At 72.6% G+C, this 18719-nt stretch overlaps 1 protein-coding gene across 3 annotated transcripts in view; it reads right to left on the bottom strand.

Annotated features, from left to right (window-relative positions):
* Window positions 1-282: 282 nt before the first annotated feature.
* Window positions 283-18719, bottom strand: part of Eefsec (eukaryotic elongation factor, selenocysteine-tRNA specific) — a 161067-nt gene continuing 142630 nt past the window's right edge. For 2 of the 3 annotated variants that reach the window (XM_048356363.1, XM_048356364.1), the window contains exon 7: window positions 287-844. In XM_048356363.1, the coding sequence (XP_048212320.1) occupies window positions 663-844 (182 nt within the window). In that variant the 3' untranslated portion in view covers window positions 287-662. Of the gene's footprint in view, window positions 845-18719 lie in introns of all 3 variants that reach the window. The other variant, XM_048356365.1, reaches the window with a different exon arrangement.

Genomic DNA, 18719 nt, shown 5'->3' with positions numbered 1-18719 from the left:
CTCTCGCTCCTTTCGGAGCCCCACGCTGGGCTGTGGGGCGGGTGGTCTGCGGGTACGGGCCACGGGCGAAGGCAGGCAGGGCAGGCCTGCGCTCCCAGGGCCGGCTGCTTCACCCTTGCTTCTACCCTAGGGAGCGCGCGCCTCCTAGCTCGGGGCGGGAGTCCGGGCACGACTGGCATCACCTCCGGAGACCTTGGTCTGCCCCATCCACAGACCCCCTGGATCAGCACAGGGCCTGGGGCCCTCCCGGGGGAGCCCCACTCCAAGGCCCAGGGCACCCCAACCACCGGGCTGGGTCTACTAGCGGGTGTGGCTAGCGGTCCCGGCCCCCCCCACCAAGGGCTCCCGGCCTTCTGGGACAGCCCTGTGGAAGTGGCGAGTCCAGAGACTGGCAAACTAGGAGGCAGCGGGCTGGGCTATGAATAGCATTTATTTGCCCCGGCTGGGAGCTGCCCGTCTGGCCAGCCCGTGAGGCTCTGCAGGCCCCGGCCCGGCTGCCGTCGGGTGGGAGGGCAGGCAAAGGGAGGGCAGCTCTCCTGGCCTCCGACAGCCCCGGCTCCTGGCTGGGCCGGTGTCCGGCAGGCAGCGGGGCGGGGTAGGGGCAGAGGCACGTGTGGGTAGACGCTGGCACTGCGGCTTGGCGGCCGGGAGCGGCTCACTCCTCAGGACTGGACCATGCGTTTCTGAGGGTCGAAGATGTAGCGCTTGAAGGACAGGCGGATGGTCACAGGCTGGGGCTCCCGGGCGGGGCCCTCCTCGGGCTGGGCGGCCTCCCCCTGGCCGGCCCGGCCCCGCTTCTTGATGGCAGGGGCCAGGGTCTTCCTGGATTCAGGGCTGAGGCCACCTGCAAGGTGAGGAGGCACCATCATTGCCACTCCCAGATTCGGGCCCCGGGTGGGCTGGGCCCATCCTCTCACCCCATCTCGGTTCCCCGGCTGGCACATAGTCTGGTCCCTCGGCTTCTGGTTGTTTGGGGTGTGACTAGTGGGAGCCCATGGCGGGGGGGGGGCGGGTGGGGAACAGTGGCCGGGGGCTCTCTTCCTTGGCTCTGGAGGCCCTGACTGGGTGAAGTGGGCCCTGGGCCCCACCCGCCAGGGGGCTCCTTCGCCCAGCCCAGCCTCTGTGGTTGGAGCGTGGAAATCACTCCTGCCATCACAGGTCCCCACCCCAGCCCCTGCTTCTTCCCCTCCCCCTCCCCCTCCCGTGTCTCCACTGCACGTGGGCCTGGCTCTTCCGACACCAGGATCTGCGGCGGCTGGCCCCCAGAACTCCAACCCCTGCACTTCAGCATCCTTTCCCTGCAGCTCCTCTAACTGTTTCCATCGACAAAGTTGGGTATTTTTTGTGGCATACTAACAGATGTTTCACAGTGGCAGCGTGATTAAATAAAGCTAACGTACGGGCTGGGAGTGTGTCTTAGGGGTGGAGTGCTTGCCTCGTATACGTGAAGCCTTGGGTTTGATTCCCCAGCACCACATGTATAGAAAAAGCCAGAAGCGGCGCTGTGGCTCAAGTGGCAGAGTGCTAGCCTTGAGCAAAAAGAAGCCAGGGACAGTGCTCAGGCCCGGAGCCCAAGGCCCAGGACTGGCAGAAAAAACCCCCCAACCTGCCTACATGTCCATCCATCATGCCACGTACTGATGGTGAGGAAGGCCTGTGCGGGCGGAGAGCTGGGCGAGGCGGGGGGCTTGGGTCCTCAGGTGAGGCCTGGGCCCCGGGATGCCTGCCCCTGCCCCCTGGGGGCTTCCTACTTGCCCAGATACGGCCCGGGGTGCGCCTCTGTGAGAAGGCCCGTGGAGAGGGTGGGGCCGCAGGCTCTGGGCCCGTGTGTGTGTGTGTGTGGGGGGGGAGAGGCCGGGGGTTTGCTGGCCACCATTTCATTCTCCAGGGGAGTGACCGCTGTAACGGGACGTCTGCTGGCCAAGGGCCCTGTACGGCCCTGCTGAGAGCTCTGCAAGTTCCAGAAGTTGACTGAAGGGGCCCCGCAGGCGGGCTGGGGACGGCGGCCGTGCCGGGTGCGGGCTCCCTCCCCCCAGCAGGTGGAGGCGAAGGCGGAGGCCCCGCTCTGTTCACAGGGCTCTGGGTCGGGCTGCCCATCGAGACTGCCACGCGGGGCCCGGAGACGCCTTCCGGAGGCAGCAGGCCGTGGGGGGAACGTCCGCCACCCCACGGGAGGCCCTGGGCCAGGGCCTCGAGCGAGGGCCGGGCCTGCAGGCCTGAGCCCCAGACGGAGCCCGGCTGCCTGGCTTCCTTCTGCAAACAGAGAAGGTGGTTGGCACCAGGTGCTGACGAAGGGCCAGGCGGCCCGTCTCCTGCTGGTGCCAGGAGGTCTGATGGCCGGGAGGCAGGCGCGCCGGGCGGCTGCACCCCGCCGGGGAGACGGGCGTGGCCCAAGCTGCTGGCCCTCTAGCTGTGGCCGCTCGCCTTACACACTCAGCACACACCGTGCACCGCACAGCCGGAAAACCTACCTGGCACCGGGAACCTAAGGCCGCACGCTGCTCTGCGGAGCGGGCCGGGCTCAGGGCCCCCTCTGCTACGGGGGCTGTGAGCTGCACCCCGAGACCCGCCAGGCGAGGCCCGCACAGGGGGGGCCCGGAGAAGCGGGCGGAGGGCAGGCGCGGTCCTGCCCGCCACCCACCCCCCGCGCCCAGGGCACACCGCGGGCTGTGCGCGGACCCGCCGGCCCTCCGTGCCAGGGAGATGCCACCACGACGGGGGAGCCAAGGACACAGCCCCCCCCCCCCCGTGCGGCTTGGAGGAAGGCAGTGTAGACTCAAGTGTGTGCCAAGCTCGGGGCTCTGGAGAATGCGGAGCCCCAAGCCGAGTGACAGGATGGCTGCGGACTCGGGGTCAGGCTGTGCGGCCCGTGGGCTGCAGGCCCGGGGCTCCCACGAGGGGCTGGGTGGGGGCGGGGGGGGGTGGGGCCGCACCCACCCCATCATCGCCCCCTGCCCGGCACCCACATCTTCCGTCTGGGGACTCAGATCCTGGGAATCACAGTGCCTCCTTCCTGTGCCGCCGTGTGCCCGTGTGCCCGTGTGCCCGTGCCGCCGTGTGCCCGTGTGCCCGCGCCGCCGTGTGCCCGTGTGCCCGCGCCGCCGTGAGCCCGTGTGCCCGTGTGCCCGCGCCGCCGTGAGCCCGTGTGCCCGTGTACCCGTGCCGCCGTGAGCCCGTGTGCCCGTGTGCCCGCGCCGCCGTGTGCCCGTGTGCCCGTGTGCCCGTGCCGCCGTGTGCCCGTGTGCCCGCGCCGCCGTGTGCCCGTGTGCCCGCGCCGCCGTGTGCCCGTGTGCCCGTGTGCCCGTGTGCCCGCGCCGCCGTGTGCCCGTGTGCCCGTGTGCCCGTGTGCCCGTGTGCCCGCGCCGCCGTGTGCCCGTGTGCCCGCGCCGCCGTGTGCCGCCATGTGCCCGCGCCGCCGTGTGCCCGTGTGCCCGTGTGCCTGTGCCGCCGTGTGCCCGTGCCGCCGTGTGCCCGTGTGCCCGTGTGCCCGTGTGCCCGTGTGCCCGTGTGCCCGTGTGCCCGTGTGCCCGCGCCGCCGTGTGCCCGTGTGCCTGTGCCTCTGTGTGCCCGTGTGCCTGTGCCGCTGTGTGCCCGTGTGCCCGCGCCGCCGTGTGCCCGTGTGCCTGTGCCTCTGTGTGCCCGTGTGCCTGTGCCGCCGTGTGCCCGTGTGCCCGTGTGCCCGTGTGCCCGTGCCGCCGTGTGCCCGTGTGCCCGTGCCGCCGTGTGCCGCCATGTGCCCGCGCCGCCGTGTGCCCGTGTGCCCGTGTGCCCGCGCCGCCGTGTGCCCGTGTGCCCGTGTGCCCGCGCCGCCGTGTGCCCGTGTGCCTGTGCCTCTGTGTGCCCGTGTGCCTGTGCCGCTGTGTGCCCGTGTGCCCGCGCCGCCGTGTGCCCGTGTGCCCGCGCCGCCGTGTGCCCGTGTGCCCGCGCCGCCGTGTGCCCGTGTGCCCGTGTGCCCGCGCCGCCGTGTGCCCGTGTGCCCGTGTGCCCGCGCCGCCGTGTGCCCGTGTGCCCGTGTGCCCGTGTGCCCGCGCCGCCGTGTGCCCGTGTGCCCGTGTGCCCGTGTGCCCGCGCCGCCGTGTGCCCGTGTGCCCGTGTGCCCGCGCCGCCGTGTGCCCGTGTGCCCGTGTGCCCGCGCCGCCGTGTGCCCGTGTGCCCGTGTGCCCGCGCCGCCGTGTGCCCGTGTGCCCGCGCCGCCGTGTGCCCGTGTGCCCATGTGCCCGTGTGCCCGCGCCGCCGTGTGCCCGTGTGCCCGTGTGCCCGCGCCGCCGTGTGCCCTTGTGCCCGCGCCGCCGTGTGCCCGTGTGCCCGTGTGCCCGTGTGCCCGCGCCGCCGTGTGCCCGTGTGCCCGTGTGCCCATGTGCCCGTGTGCCCGCGCCGCCGTGTGCCCGTGTGCCCATGTGCCCGTGTGCCCGCGCCGCCGTGTGCCCGTGCCGCCGTGTGCCCGTGTGCCCGTGCCGCCGTGTGCCCGTGTGCCCGCGCCGCCGTGTGCCCGTGTGCCCGTGTGCCCGCGCCGCCGTGTGCCCGTGTGCCCGTGTGCCCGCGCCGCCGTGTGCCCTTGTGCCCGCGCCGCCGTGTGCCCGTGTGCCCGCGCCGCCGTGTGCCCGTGTGCCCGTGCCGCCGTGTGCCCGTGTGCCCGCGCCGCCGTGTGCCCGTGTGCCCGTGTGCCCGTGTGCCCGTGTGCCCGTGCCGCCGTGTGCCCGTGTGCCCGCGCCGCCGTGTGCCCGTGTGCCCGTGTGCCCGCGCCGCCGTGTGCCCGTGTGCCCGTGTGCCCGCGCCGCCGTGTGCCCGTGTGCCCGTGTGCCTGTGTGCCCGCGCCGCCCTCAGACCCGCCCCCGCCCGTGCCGTGCGCGCCTCCTCAAGCTGAGGACCGCCTCCCTCCTGGGAAAGCAGCGCTGGAGCTCGGATGGTGAAGTTCCCACGTGCCCTGCCTCTAGAGACCATCTACCCACCCGCCCTGCCCTCACCCCCGCCACCACCACGCCGCCCTCGCTGTGCGCGTGTGCTCACGGGGTCGGCACACACGCCACCACCACGCCGCCCTCGCTGTGCGCGTGTGCTCACAGGGACGGACGGCACACACGCCCCCTCACGCCGCCCTCGCTGTGCGCGTGTGCTCACGGGGTCGGCACACACGCCCCCTCACGCCGCCCTCGCTGTGCGTGTGCTCACGGGGTCGGCACACACGTCCCCTCACGCCGCCCTCGCTGTGCGCGTGTGCTCACGGGGTCGGCACACACGTCCCCTCACGCCGCCCTCGCTGTGCGCGTGTGCTCACGGGACGGCACACACGCCCCCTCACGCCGCCCTCGCTGTGCGCGTGTGCTCACGGGGACGGACGGCACACACGTCCCCTCACGCCGCCCTCGCTGTGTGCATGTGCTCACGGGGTCGGCACACACGCCCCCTCACGCCGCCCTCGCTGTGCGCGTGTGCTCACGGGGTCGGCACACACGCCCCCTCACGCCGCCCTCGCTGTGCGCGTGTGCTCACGGGGACGGACGGCACACACATCCCCTCACGCCGCCCTCGCTGTGCGCGTGTGCTCACGGGGTCGGCACACACGTCCCCTCACGCCGCCCTCGCTGTGCGCGTGTGCTCACGGGGTCGGCACACACGTCCCCTCACGCCGCCCTCGCTGTGCGCGTGTGCTCACGGGGACGGACGGCACACACGCCCCCTCACGCCGCCCTCGCTGTGCGCGTGTGCTCACGGGGTCGGCACACACGTCCCCTCACGCCGCCCTCGCTGTGTGCGTGTGCTCACGGGGACAGACGGCACACACGCCCCCTCACGCCGCCCTCGCTGTGCGCGTGTGCTCACGGGGACGGACGGCACACACGTCCCGTCACGCCGCCCTCGCTGTGCGCGTGTGCTCACGGGGACAGACGGCACACACGCCCCCTCACGCCGCCCTCGCTGTGCGCGTGTGCTCACGGGGACGGACGGCACACACGTCCCCTCACGCCGCCCTCGCTGTGCGCGTGTGCTCACGGGGACGGCACACACGCCCCCTCACGCCGCCCTCGCTGTGCGCGTGTGCTCACGGGGACGGCACACACGCCCCCTCACGCCGCCCTCGCTGTGCGCGTGTGCTCACGGGGTCGGCACACACGTCCCCTCACACCGCCCTCGCTGTGCGCGTGTGCTCACGGGGACGGCACACACGCCCCCTCACGCCGCCCTCGCTGTGCGCGTGTGCTCATGGGGACGGCACACACGCCCCCTCACGCCGCCCTCGCTGTGCGCGTGTGCTCATGGGGACGGCACACACGTCCCCTCACGCCGCCCTCGCTCCGCTCCGGCGTGGCCTGCTGCGATGGGACTTCCCGTCAGGACAGGGGCTCTCGTCTCCCGTGCGGACCACATGCTTAGGACTCTGACTCACGGTGGGGCTCAGGGCCGAGGCGCGAGCCCTGCACCCCACAGGCCGCAGGTGCGCGTGTGGTGGGAAAGCGAGCGAGCTGTGTGCGGCCCCCACGTGCCTGGAGGGGTTCACTTCCCGGAGCGGCGCAGGCGCAGTGGGCTGTGGTGCACACGGCTCCTCTTCTGCGGGGCAGGCCCGAGCTAGGCAGCGGCCGTGAGCTTTCTCGGGTGCCCTGGCAGCCTGCGTCTGACTGGGGGGGGGGGAGCGTGGCTGGGTCAGGAGCAACCCGGGCTGCAGCAACATGGCGTGAGGGCCGCACTGTTCCAGGTTCTCCCACTCGCAGAGGACGCGCCGCCAAACCCACGCCACACTGTGGTCAGAATTTTGAGTGAGTTCTATTGCCTGTGTGGGTGCAGAGGAAGGGCAGGTGGCGGTGGGCAGGGAGGAAGGGCAGGTGGCGGTGGGCAGCCAGGGAGGGAGGGCAGGTGGCCGGCCTGTCTCCACGGCCGGCCAAGATGTTTTCCGGCCCTGAGGGCAAGGGCAGGGCTTCCAGGGCACCTCCGTGGCCCCACGCCTGCCTCGGGAGCGGCGACGGCGGGGCGCAGAGCCTCGTCCCGGCTCGCCCCGCCATCTCGGGGCCCGGTGGGCCGTCCGGGCGTGGGCGTGTGGCCCGCGGAGCCCGCCCTTGCCTGGCACTCCACACCGCGCTTGCCGCGGCGGCGGCCCCCAGAGGCCCCTCGGGGCCCGTGCCCTTTCTGTCCGGCGCCACGCCGCTCTGCCACTGCGCTCTCGGGAGGCGCCCTTGCCAGCCAGGCTGGGTGGACGCTCCGTGGGGGCCGGGGCCGCGGGGTGGGAGCGGCCCGGGGCGCCCTTCCCCACCCGGCTCCAGCTGCTGCAGGACAGGGGGCGGAGGCCCGGCTCCCGTGCCCGGCCGGCCCGGCTGGAGGTGCAGGGCCCTTTCCTGGGTGCCGGGGAGCCCCCGGAGCCCCCGTGCGGTGCGGCTTCCCGACCCCCCCGGGCCGGGCTCCCGTCAGCCCAGGCCCCGCTGCTGTGGCCCCCGGTGGCCTCCCACGGGGCCGCTCCCAGGCCCACACTGGCCTTTTCTCACTGGGCGCTGGCCCCGCGCTGGCCCCACACAAAGGCACAATAGGCCGCGGGCTGTGGGTCTTGGCTCGGGCCAGGGGTAATCGGGGGAGAACGCGGGAGGCACGGCGGTTCCCAGCCCGGCGCAGCCCGGCCATCAAAGGCCATCAAATTGCCTCCAATTTCTGGAGCCACTTTCATGTGGGGGCCAGACTGGGGGAGAGGCCGCTCTGCCGGTGGGCGGCTGGCACCCCCAGTGGGAACCGAGCCCCGCGGGCGGCCGAGGTCACCGGCCTGGGCGGTCACTCGGCGCCCCCCTGGCGGTGGCTGCGGTGGGAGCAGGGAGTGCTGAGCGGGCCGGGCCAGGCTAGCTGGCCACCGGGGCCCGGGACAGAGCCCGATGTGGGCCTGAGGTGCCTGCCGCAGGGCCCGGCGCCCTGTCCACACCGAGGCCTCGGGGGATTGACGCTTGTCTTGCGGGTGGTCAGCTGAGGGAGCTGGAGGGGCGGGGCTAGAGGGCGCCGGGGCAAACCAAGGAGCTGGCCCGACTGCTGGGGAGTGGCTGGACCCCTCCCCCTGTCAGGTGGGGTGCTCTGGTGCTGACTCACTTTCCAGTGCTCCCTGGCTGGTGGCGGAGGCTGTTTTTCCCTCCTTTCCTTCCTGTCTGTGCCCTCCTCCCCCATACAAATAAAGATGCAATTTGCTTTAAAAAGATAAAGTGATTAAGTTTTTTTATCAGACGACCCACGGAAAGAGGGGGGTGGTGAGAGCAGGCCGGTGGGCTCACAGGCTCCTTTGATTGGGCGGAAGCAGAGGCGACGGCGCCCGCACCCCCATTTTGATGCCTTAATGTTGTCTAATTCCTCCTTTAATTTATATTAAGCTTCTTAGCAGCAATGATGAATTCTTCAAAAACAAAAAAGGACCCTTTGCAGACACATTTCCCACACCCTGTAAACTGAAATTAGAAGGCCGTCGCAGCTCTGGTAACTGTGGGGTGCAGGGAGGGGGAGCTGCATGATGTGCAAGGATTTCTTTTTAAGGCAAAAACAAAACCATTCTGATTCAGGCAGGAAATGACTTAGTCTTGAGACCCAGACAGAGGCTCAGCACTGGACAGGCTGGCCTCTCGGGGGAGGGGCCTGCCGCCCCGAATCGGGGGATCCAGCGCAGGTCTGGCAGGCCCGACCGGGCTCCTCTGGCTGGGGTGCGGGCGCCCCGCTCAGCCTCCGCTCTCCGACTCCCACTGGACAGGAGGCAGAGGGCCCGCTCATGGCTCTCCGCAGCCGCTCCCTGCTGGCCCGTCTCACCAGGCTCAGGGCCGTGGTCGGCGGCAGTGGCCCCGGGGGTCCCAGAGAAGGCCCACAGCAGATGGCCCGGAGCACCCCATCCCGGCGTGACCCCTGCCTCTCTTGTTTCCTGCAGCTGGCCCCTGCTAAGGGCCGGCCCGGGGACGGGGCTGGGCGGCCGCCGGAGGTGAGGGTCCTGGAAGGCAGGGCTTCGCGCTTTCTGTGAGCTTCTTGGGCAGCCAGCAAGCAGCAGGGCCACGCTTAGCGCTCAGCTGCCTCCAGGGAAAGGGTCTGGGGACAGTGAGTGGTGTCCATGTTCACATCGGCTACGGTTACCCCCCCCCCCCCCCCCGCACGGAGCTACGCAGGCCTCGTGAAGGCCAGAGCCCAGGACAGCCGGCGTCCTGGCCTGAGGTGCGGGCCAAGGGCTGGCTCCGGGCCTGCAGCCGGGCACTGCTGCCCCCAGGAGCCAGCCGCCTCCTAGCCCCCCGGGATCCCTGGCTGGCTGCTGTGTGTGGAGGGAGGGGTCTTTAAGAAGAAGGACCGTCTTCCCCGAGGCTGGCCTGGCTCGCAGCATCCGTGGACAGACCACACCTGCTCCGTGGTCACAGAGAGTCAACAGACGACACCAGCGTGCCAGGGCCATCCGGGTGCCCCACGTAGGTGCCCTGGTGGTACGCCCTCCCACGTCCCCTGCACCGCGGGGGGCTGAGGCCCAAGGCCCCGAGGGAAGGCCAGGGTTCCCGCCTTCCCCGCCTCCGCCCAGCACCCTCGTGGGGCCGCGTGCCCTGGGGGCCGGGCGCGCCTTCCAGATTCCGCCCTTTGTGTCCGGGACTCTGACTGCGGCTGCCCCGACACGGGCTGGGCTGGCCAGGGCTCCCTGTGGGTCGCCTAGCCACCTATCCTTCGGGGTCCTTCTCTGCTTCCCCAGGGGCTCACCGCCCCCCACCCCCCGGGCAAGGCCGGCCAGGGCGCCACTCGCGGTGACCTCCCACAGAGCGCGCAGGGGGAATGCATTTTAATGTTCCCAATACTCCCTCCTCCCACGTGTACACTCTTTAACAGCAGTTAATCTTCAATTAAAATACCTAGAGCAGAAACTAAGATAGCTGGTTTAAAAGGTAGAGCTATTGACAATAAAAGTCTTCTTCATATTGCTTTTGTTAAAAAAATCCACATATTAAAAATGTCATTTTTATGACTTGGGGGAAAAAGCCATCCAGGATAATGAGGGTGAACAAAGGCTGGGCACAGCATTCTCCAGGCCCGCGTGTGGCCTCCTGATTACCGTATCGGCCTGACCCAGAGCAGGGCGGCCCCCCACCCCCGCGCGGCCCTCTCCCCCGCGGAAGGGCAGGGTCTGCACCGCTCCACCTGTCCTCGCTCCTGCCGGCCGCAGATTCCCAGCTCACACCTGGTCACCTTGGCACCCACGGCCAGAGGCCCGGAGCCCCGGGCGACGGCGCCGAGAGCCTCGCGGAGGCCAGGCCACCTCCGCCGCCCCTCCCCCGGCCCGTGGACGGCCACCTCCGCCGCCCCTCCCCCGGCCCGTGGACGGCCACCTCCGCCGCCCCTCCCCCGGCCCGTGGACGGCCACCTCCGCCGCCCCTCCCCCGGCCCGTGGACGGCCACCTCCGCCGCCCCTCCCCCGGCCCCCACGCCCTGCCGGAGCCGCCCCCCCCCCCCCGGCGCCCCATCCTGACCACCAGCCCTGGCCTCCGAGCCAGGGAGGCGCCATGCCGCGCTGGCCCACGCGCCCCGGGACCTCAGGGCAGGGAGGACGCCATGCCGCGCTGGCCCACGCGCCCCGGTGACCTCAGGGCAGGGAGGACGCCATGCCGCGCTGGCCCACGCGCCCCGGTGACCTCCGAGGCAGGGAGGACGCCATGCCGCGCTGGCCCACGCGCCCCGGTGACCTCCGAGTGGAGGGAGGACGCCATGCCACGCTGGCCCACGCGCCCCGGTGACCTCCGAGGCAGGGAGGACGCCATGCCGCGCTGGCCCACGCGCCCCAGGTGACCTCCGAGTGGAGGGAGGACGCCATGCCACGCTGGCCCACGCGCCCAGGTGACCTCCGAGTGGAGGGAGGACGCCATGACGCGCTGGCCCACGTGGCCCCGGTGACCTCAGGGCAGGGAGGACGCCATGCTGCGCTGGCCCACGCGCCCCGGTGACCTCAGGGCAGGGAGGACGCCATGCCGCGCTGGCCCACGCGCCCCGGTGACCTCCGAGCGCAGGGAGGCCGCCATGCCGCGCTGGCCCACGCGCCCCGGTGACCTCCGAGCGCAGGGAGGACGCCATGCCGCGCTGGCCCACGCGCCCCGGTGACCTCCGAGCGCAGGGAGGCCGCCATGACGCGCTGGCCCACGCGCCCCGGTGACCTCCGAGTGGAGGGAGGACGCCATGCCGCGCTGGCCCACGCGCCCCGGTGACCTCAGGGCAGGGAGGACGCCATGCCGCGCTGGCCCACGCGCCCTGGTGACCTCCGAGTGCAGGGAGGACGCCATGCCGCGCTGGCCCACGCGCCCCGGTGACCTCCGAGCGGAGGGAGGCCGCCATGCCGCGCTGGCCCACGCGCCCCGGTGACCTCCGAGCGCAGGGAGGCCGCCATGACGCGCTGGCCCACGCGCCCCGGTGACCTCCGCGCGCAGGGAGGACGCCATGCCGCGCTGGCCCACGCGCCCCGGTGACCTCCGAGTGGAGGGAGGACGCCATGCCGCGCTGGCCCACGCGCCCCGGTGACCTCAGGGCAGGGAGGACGCCATGCCGCGCTGGCCCACGCGCCCCGGTGACCTCCGAGTGGAGGGAGGACGCCATGACGCGCTGGCCCACGTGGCCCCGGTGACCTCAGGGCAGGGAGGACGCCATGCCGCGCTGGCCCACGCGCCCAGGTGACCTCCGAGTGGAGGGAGGACGCCATGACGCGCTGGCCCACGTGGCCCCGGTGACCTCAGGGCAGGGAGGACGCCATGCCGCGCTGGCCCACGCGCCCCGGTGACCTCCGAGCGCAGGGAGGCCGCCATGCCGCGCTGGCCCACGCGCCCCGGTGACCTCCGAGCGCAGGGAGGACGCCATGCCGCGCTGGCCCACGCGCCCCGGTGACCTCGGGCAGGGAGGACGCCATGCCGCGCTGGCCCACGCGCCCCGGTGACCTCCGAGCGCAGGGAGGACGCCATGCTGCGCTGGCCCACGCGCCCCGGTGACCTCCGAGCGCAGGGAGGACGCCATGCCGCGCTGGCCCACGCGCCCAGGTGACCTCCGAGCGCAGGGAGGACGCCATGCCGCGCTGGCCCACGCGCCCAGGTGACCTCCGAGCGCAGGGAGGACGCCATGCCGCGCTGGCCACGCGCCCCGGTGACCTCAGGGCAGGGAGGACGCCATGCCGCGCTGGCCCACGCGCCCCGGTGACCTCCGAGCGCAGGGAGGACGCCATGCTGCGCTGGCCCACGCGCCCCGGTGACCTCCGAGCGCAGGGAGGACGCCATGCCGCGCTGGCCCACGCGCCCCGGCCCCGGTGGCCTCCGAGCGGAGGGAGGACGCCATGCCGCACTGGCCCACGCGCCCCGGTGACCTCCGAGCGCAGGGAGGACGCCATGACGCGCTGGCCCACGCGCCCCGGTGACCTCCGAGCGCAGGGAGGCCGCCATGACGCGCTGGCCCACGCGCCCCGGTGACCTCCGCGCGCAGGGAGGACGCCATGCCGCACTGGCCCACGCGCCCCGGTGACCTCCGAGCGGAGGGAGGACGCCATGCCGCACTGGCCCACGCGCCCCGGTGACCTCCGAGCGCAGGGAGGCCGCCATGACGCGCTGGCCCACGCGCCCCGGTGACCTCCGCGCGCAGGGAGGACGCCATGCCGCGCTGGCCCACGCGCCCCGGTGACCTCCGAGTGGAGGGAGGACGCCATGCCGCGCTGGCCCACGCGCCCCGGTGACCTCAGGGCAGGGAGGACGCCATGCCGCGCTGGCCCACGCGCCCTGGTGACCTCCGAGTGCAGGGAGGACGCCATGCCGCGCTGGCCCACGCGCCCAGGTGACCTCCGAGCGCAGGGAGGACGCCATGCCGCGCTGGCCCACGCGCCCCGGTGACCTCAGGGCAGGGAGGACGCCATGCCGCGCTGGCCCACGCGCCCCGGTGACCTCCGAGCGCAGGGAGGACGCCATGCTGCGCTGGCCCACGCGCCCCGGTGACCTCCGAGCGCAGGGAGGACGCCATGCTGCGCTGGCCCACGCGCCCCGGTGACCTCCGAGCGCAGGGAGGACGCCATGCTGCGCTGGCCCACGCGCCCCGGCCCCGGTGGCCTCCGAGCGGAGGGAGGACGCCATGCCGCACTGGCCCACGCGCCCCGGTGACCTCCGAGCGCAGGGAGGACGCCATGACGCGCTGGCCCACGCGCCCCGGTGACCTCCGAGCGCAGGGAGGCCGCCATGCCGCGCTGGCCCACGCACCCCGGTGACCTCCGAGTGGAGGGAGGACGCCATGCCACGCTGGCCCACGCGCCCAGGTGACCTCCGAGTGGAGGGAGGACGCCATGACGCGCTGGCCCACGTGGCCCCGGTGACCTCAGGGCAGGGAGGACGCCATGCCGCGCTGGCCCACGCGCCCCGGTGACCTCCGAGCGCAGGGAGGCCGCCATGCCGCGCTGGCCCACGCGCCCCGGTGACCTCCGAGCGCAGGGAGGACGCCATGCCGTGCTGGCCCACGCGCCCCGGTGACCTCCGAGCGCAGGGAGGACGCCATGCCGCGCTGGCCCACGCGCCCCGGTGACCTCCGAGTGGAGGGAGGACGCCATGCCACGCTGGCCCACGCGCCCAGGTGACCTCCGAGTGGAGGGAGGACGCCATGACGCGCTGGCCCACGTGGCCCCGGTGACCTCAGGGCAGGGAGGACGCCATGCCGCGCTGGCCCACGCGCCCCGGTGACCTCCGAGCGCAGGGAGGCCGCCATGCCGCGCTGGCCCACGCGCCCCGGTGACCTCCGAGCGCAGGGAGGACGCCATGCCGTGCTGGCCCACGCGCCCCGGTGACCTCCGAGCGCAGGGAGGACGCCATGCCGCGCTGGCCCACGCGCCCCGGTGACCTCAGGGCAGGGAGGACGCCATGCCGCGCTGGCCCACGCGCCCCGGTGACCTCCGAGCGCAGGGAGGACGCCATGCCGCGCTGGCCCACGCGCCCCGGTGACCTCAGGGCAGGGAGGACGCCATGCCGCGCTGGCCCACGCGCCCCAGTGACCTCCGAGCGCAGGGAGGACGCCATGCCGCGCTGGCCCACGCAGCCCGGTGACCTCCGAGTGGAGGGAGGACGCCATGCCACACTGGCCCACGCGCCCCGGTGACCTCCGAGCGCAGGGGGGACGCCATGCCGCGCTGGCCCACGCGCCCCGGCCCTGGTGACCTCCGAGCGCAGGGAGGACGCCATGCTGCGCTGGCCCACGCGCCCCGGTGACCTCAGGGCAGGGAGGACGCCATGCCACGCTGGCCCACGCGCCCCGGTGACCTCCGAGCGCAGGGAGGACGCCATGCCGCGCTGGCCCACGCGCCCCGGTGACCTCCGAGCGCAGGGAGGACGCCATGCCGCGCTGGCCCACGCGCCCCGGTGACCTCCGAGCGCAGGGAGGACGCCATGCCGCGCTGGCCCACGCGCCCCGGTGACCTCCGAGCGGAGGGAGGACGCCATGCCGCGCTGGCCCACGCGCCCCGGTGACCTCCGAGCGGAGGGAGGCCGCCATGCCGCGCTGGCCCACGCGCCCCGGTGACCTCCGAGCGGAGGGAGGACGCCATGCCGCGCTGGCCCACGCGCCCCGGTGACCTCCGAGCGGAGGGAGGCCGCCATGCCGCGCTGGCCCACGCGCCCCGGTGACCTCCGAGCGGAGGGAGGACGCCATGCCGTGCTGGCCCACGCGCCCCGGTGACCTCCGAGCGCAGGGAGGACGCCATGCCGCGCTGGCCCACGCGCCCCGGTGACCTCCGAGCGCAGGGAGGACGCCATGCCGCGCTGGCCCACGCGCCCCGGTGACCTCCGAGTGGAGGGAGGACGCCATGCCACGCTGGCGCACGCGCCCCGGCCCCGGTGACCTCCGAGCGCAGGGAGGCCCAGGTACCGCGCTGAGATTTCGGGGTAAAAAGGTGGCCCGGCCGGTGGTGCCTCACGGGAAGCAGCACACACGTGTGGCCGCGGCGCGTTCCACACGAAGGCCGGCTGCACAGCCCAGGGGACTGCCGGTCCGCTCCGCGAGGGGCAGCGAGGCTCTTCAAGAAGGAAAACCGAGCCTTGACCGTGGCCACGGAGAGGTCCGGCCACAGCTTCCCGAGCAGACGCGCTTTCCTAAGGCTCGGTAAACGTCACACAAAGGACGGATCGGCGTTGAGCTTAGGAAGGTTAGCAGGCTGGGCGCCTCGTACCCCGTCCCCCCTTCCTCTAGGGAGCGGGGCTGGCACCCACCCTCTCTGCCCCCCGCCCCCCTCCGCGGTTGCAGCACGGACGCGGGGCCCAGCCCGGCTGCCCTGTGCTCTCTCTGCTGGTCAGGCCACCTGCTGGCTCATCTGCTGGCTTGGCCGGATCAAGGCCGAGGGCGGAGTGGGGCGCGGGGCAGACATCCCTGCTCTCTGCTGAGACCTTACGACCCTCACGACCCTGCGCCTGCTGGGGCCCGGCCGCCTCCCCAGGTGCACTGCACCCCACACTGGGTCCCAGCCCCCACACCGGGTCCCAGCCCCACACCGGGTCCCAGCCCCACACCGGGTCCCAGCCCCCACACCGGGTCCCAGCCCCCACACCGGGTCCCAGCCCCCACACCGGGTCCCAGCCCCACACCGGGTCCCAGCCCCACACCGGGTCCGCCCTCAGGTGGCGGGGGGGTCCTCCCCTCAGCCCCGCTGGGCCTCCCCTCAGGCACCGCCATGGAATCGCTGTGTGGAATACCTGGGCTGTTTACACACAGGGTCGGTGGCCAGGCTGCCCGCCCTGCCCCCTGCGCGCAGGCCAGCACCTCCCCCCACCCCCCTGCGGAGAACCCAGGGCCTGGCAGGAGAAGTCGTGGTGGCAAACAGCCTGGGGACCCGCGGTCTCTGCCACTCCAGCAAGGACGGGAGGCCAGGAGAGGGCAGGTGAGCTGCCTGCTAAGGCATCGTGGCCCGGGGCAGTGTCTGCTCGTCAGCAGGCCCAGCGCCACGGGCAGCGAGGCGGAGCCTGCGGGACCCAGCCACTCCCGCCGGCCTGCGCCCCGGAGACGCGGGGCAGGAGAGCCTGGGGCGCCGGGGAGCCCTACCACGGTGGCCGTGGGGCGTGGGGACACCCATGGTGGACCGGCAGCTGGCTGTGGTCTCAGGGCCACGGTGGGCAGCCCGGGCGGGGCGGCACAGGGGAGGAGAACACGCAGGGGACACAGCGCGCCCCGCCTCTCATCCCCCCGGAAACGACGGAAGGGTTCTGCTGGCAGGCTGCTCACCGTGGACTTGGCCTGATGCCACGCCCAGGGACACGCGCCTCCTCCGGTCTGTTCCCGGCCTCCGGAGGCTGCGGCCAAGCCCAGGCCGGCGGGCGGCTCCTGTCCGTGCGTCTCGTCACACGCTGGCCGGGGTAGGTGGCATGGTGCAGGAAAACGCTCACAGGCGCCGGGAGAGGCCGCGACCCGAGGCCAGGGCCGTGGCCTCCCCGGGGATCCTTCCGCCTGCGTGGGGCCCCGCTGCCACACGCCCCTGGGGAGCCTGTCCAGGAGGCCCTCGAGGGGGTCCGCGGAGTGACGGCAGGGCCAGGGCCAGTGTGGCCCGGCCCTGGGTGGGCAGGGACGGAGAGATGGCGCCCGCATCCCGGGGCGGAGTGTGGAGTGGGCCCACGCGAGCCAGCAGTTACGGGACGGGGCCCGGCGCTCCCGCCTCACCTCTCCCTGCATCTGCCTGCTGGAGCCTGAACCCCCAAGTCGCCTCTGGAGCCGCCCCTCCCCCTGGACTCCGGGCGTGCCGCGGGCCCTCTGCAGCCTGTGCGGGGCTGGGGCCGTCCGCAGCCTCGCCGGCCTCGCGGGTGGACCCGCACACCTCCGCCAGGCTGTCCTCAGGGGAAGGCCGCGTCTAGGCTGAGCCCCTCCGCCCCGTGCCCTGCCGCTGACCAAGGAGGAAAGGGGAGACGCCGGCCTGGGGGCGGGCGGGCCACGCCCGGCTCGCTCGCCTCGGGGCCGCCCCCGCCCCAGGTGCTCTACGGTCCAGTGTGCCGTACCCCTTCCGTCGGCCCGTGCTCGGCCCGAACCCGAGTCTGACACTCACTCCTGCTCCTGGTTTGATGGCCCCCGCACCTCTGGCCCAGGCCGGCCGGGGCGCAGGGAGGGGGGCAGTCGCCTGCCGGGGAGGGCCAGGCAGGATGCCGAGTCCCCGCCCCCCGGGGGAGTCGGCCGCAACCCAGATGCAGGCTCCGCGCCCGCCCGCCGGGGGCTCCCAGGGCGCAGCGCCACGCAGGACTGCAGCCCAGAGCCTGAGGGCTCTGGGGCCATGGTCCCCACGGTGAGCGTCCAGCCCCATGGGGTCAGAGGGGTCCACCGCAGCTCCACGTGAGGTCTGAGCAGTGCTCCCCTGCTACGGTCACACCAGACCGTGCCTACTCTGCCCTGCCAGGCTGTGGGGTGAGGGCCGGCCTCCTCCGCAGGTGCTCCCTCCCCTCTGGGCCCTGCCAGGCTGTGGGGTGAGGGCCGGCCTCCTCCGCAGGTGCTCCCTCCCCTCTGGGCCGTCGAGGTCCCAGCCTGGTCCAGGTATAGGCAGGGCACGTTCATCATCTTCCCGAGGGGGAAGACCTGTCACCCACTGGTGAGGAGGGTGCGTGTTTCTGATGGGGATGGGCCTGAGGAGGGAGCACCACAGAGAGGAGCTGAAGCCCTGGGGAGAGTCTCTGGGGTGGCCCCGAGGGGGAGCCTGAGGCCTGGCTCCTGCGGGGGCCTGGGGTGGGGGTGGGGGGCTCTCGGAGCCTCCCCCGGCCCCCGGGAGGCGGTGCTGGGTCTGCGCGCCCGCGGCTCTCTCCGCGCCCGCGGAGTCATGTCCCCTCCCTTCCTCTCTCAGGTTCATCCCGGTTCGGCTCTGAGCCACAGAGCGTGAGGGCAGGAGGTGAGCAGCAGGGATTTATGAGCCCAGAGCACCCCTGCCTTTTGTGGGGTGGGTGGGGGAGGGGGCTCTTTTGGCCAAAACAATATTTAATTTTTTTAAGGGCAGCTACAAAGCCAGGATTAAGCTCAGGCCTTAAAACGAGCCCATAAAATCGAAAAATATTTATCTGGAAGGGTGGCAAGTCCAATAAAAGTTTTATGAATGTTTTACAACTGCCCTGTCAGGAAGCTGGCCTCTCACTCACCTCCCTCCTGTCAAAGAAACAACACACACACAAGTGCGTGCCCACACGCGTGCCCACGCGTGCACGCACACGCGGGCTCGCGGGCGGAGATCCCGGGGGGCCTGCGGGCCTGGGCTCCCCCCTCAGCCTGTGTCTGCCGCAGGCCCCCACCAGGGCCCCCCCAGGGCCACCGGCCGGCTCTCCCCCAGTCCCCCACAGCTGGAGCTCGAGCGCACAGGCAGCCTTCTGACGGGGCCTCAGACGTCTCCGGGGCCTGGAGGCCTTCCAGGGAGACAGAGGCCGGAGGGGCTGCGTTCCCAGGCCCAGAGGGGCTTCTGTGACCCTCGCCGCACAGAGGAAGAAAGGAGACTCGCGGAGCCCACCCAGGAAGGGGTTTCAGGCCTTCCTGTTATCAGGGCTTCCCCGGCTTCCGTCTTGGGGTGGTAGACGAGGGCCTGGCCTAAGCCTGCTTCTGACCTGCCCTGATCACTTCAAGGGCCCGCCAGTCTTCCCTTTCCCCCACGACTACAGGCCTCCCTGGCTGGTTCCACCTAGCTGTCCTTCCTGCCTGCCTGGCAGGCCTCAGCGCTGGGAAAAGATGGCCCAGGGCTGGCTGGCCTCTGAGGAGGATGGGAGCTCCGGACCTGGATCCCAGATGAGTACCACTCGGGCTGC

The sequence above is a fragment of the Perognathus longimembris genome, chromosome 10 (genome assembly GCF_023159225.1).
Source record: "Perognathus longimembris pacificus isolate PPM17 chromosome 10, ASM2315922v1, whole genome shotgun sequence".
Taxonomy (NCBI): domain Eukaryota; kingdom Metazoa; phylum Chordata; class Mammalia; order Rodentia; family Heteromyidae; genus Perognathus; species Perognathus longimembris.
The sequence above is the reverse complement of the archived record's forward strand: the minus strand, read 5'-3'. Positions and strand labels throughout refer to the sequence as shown.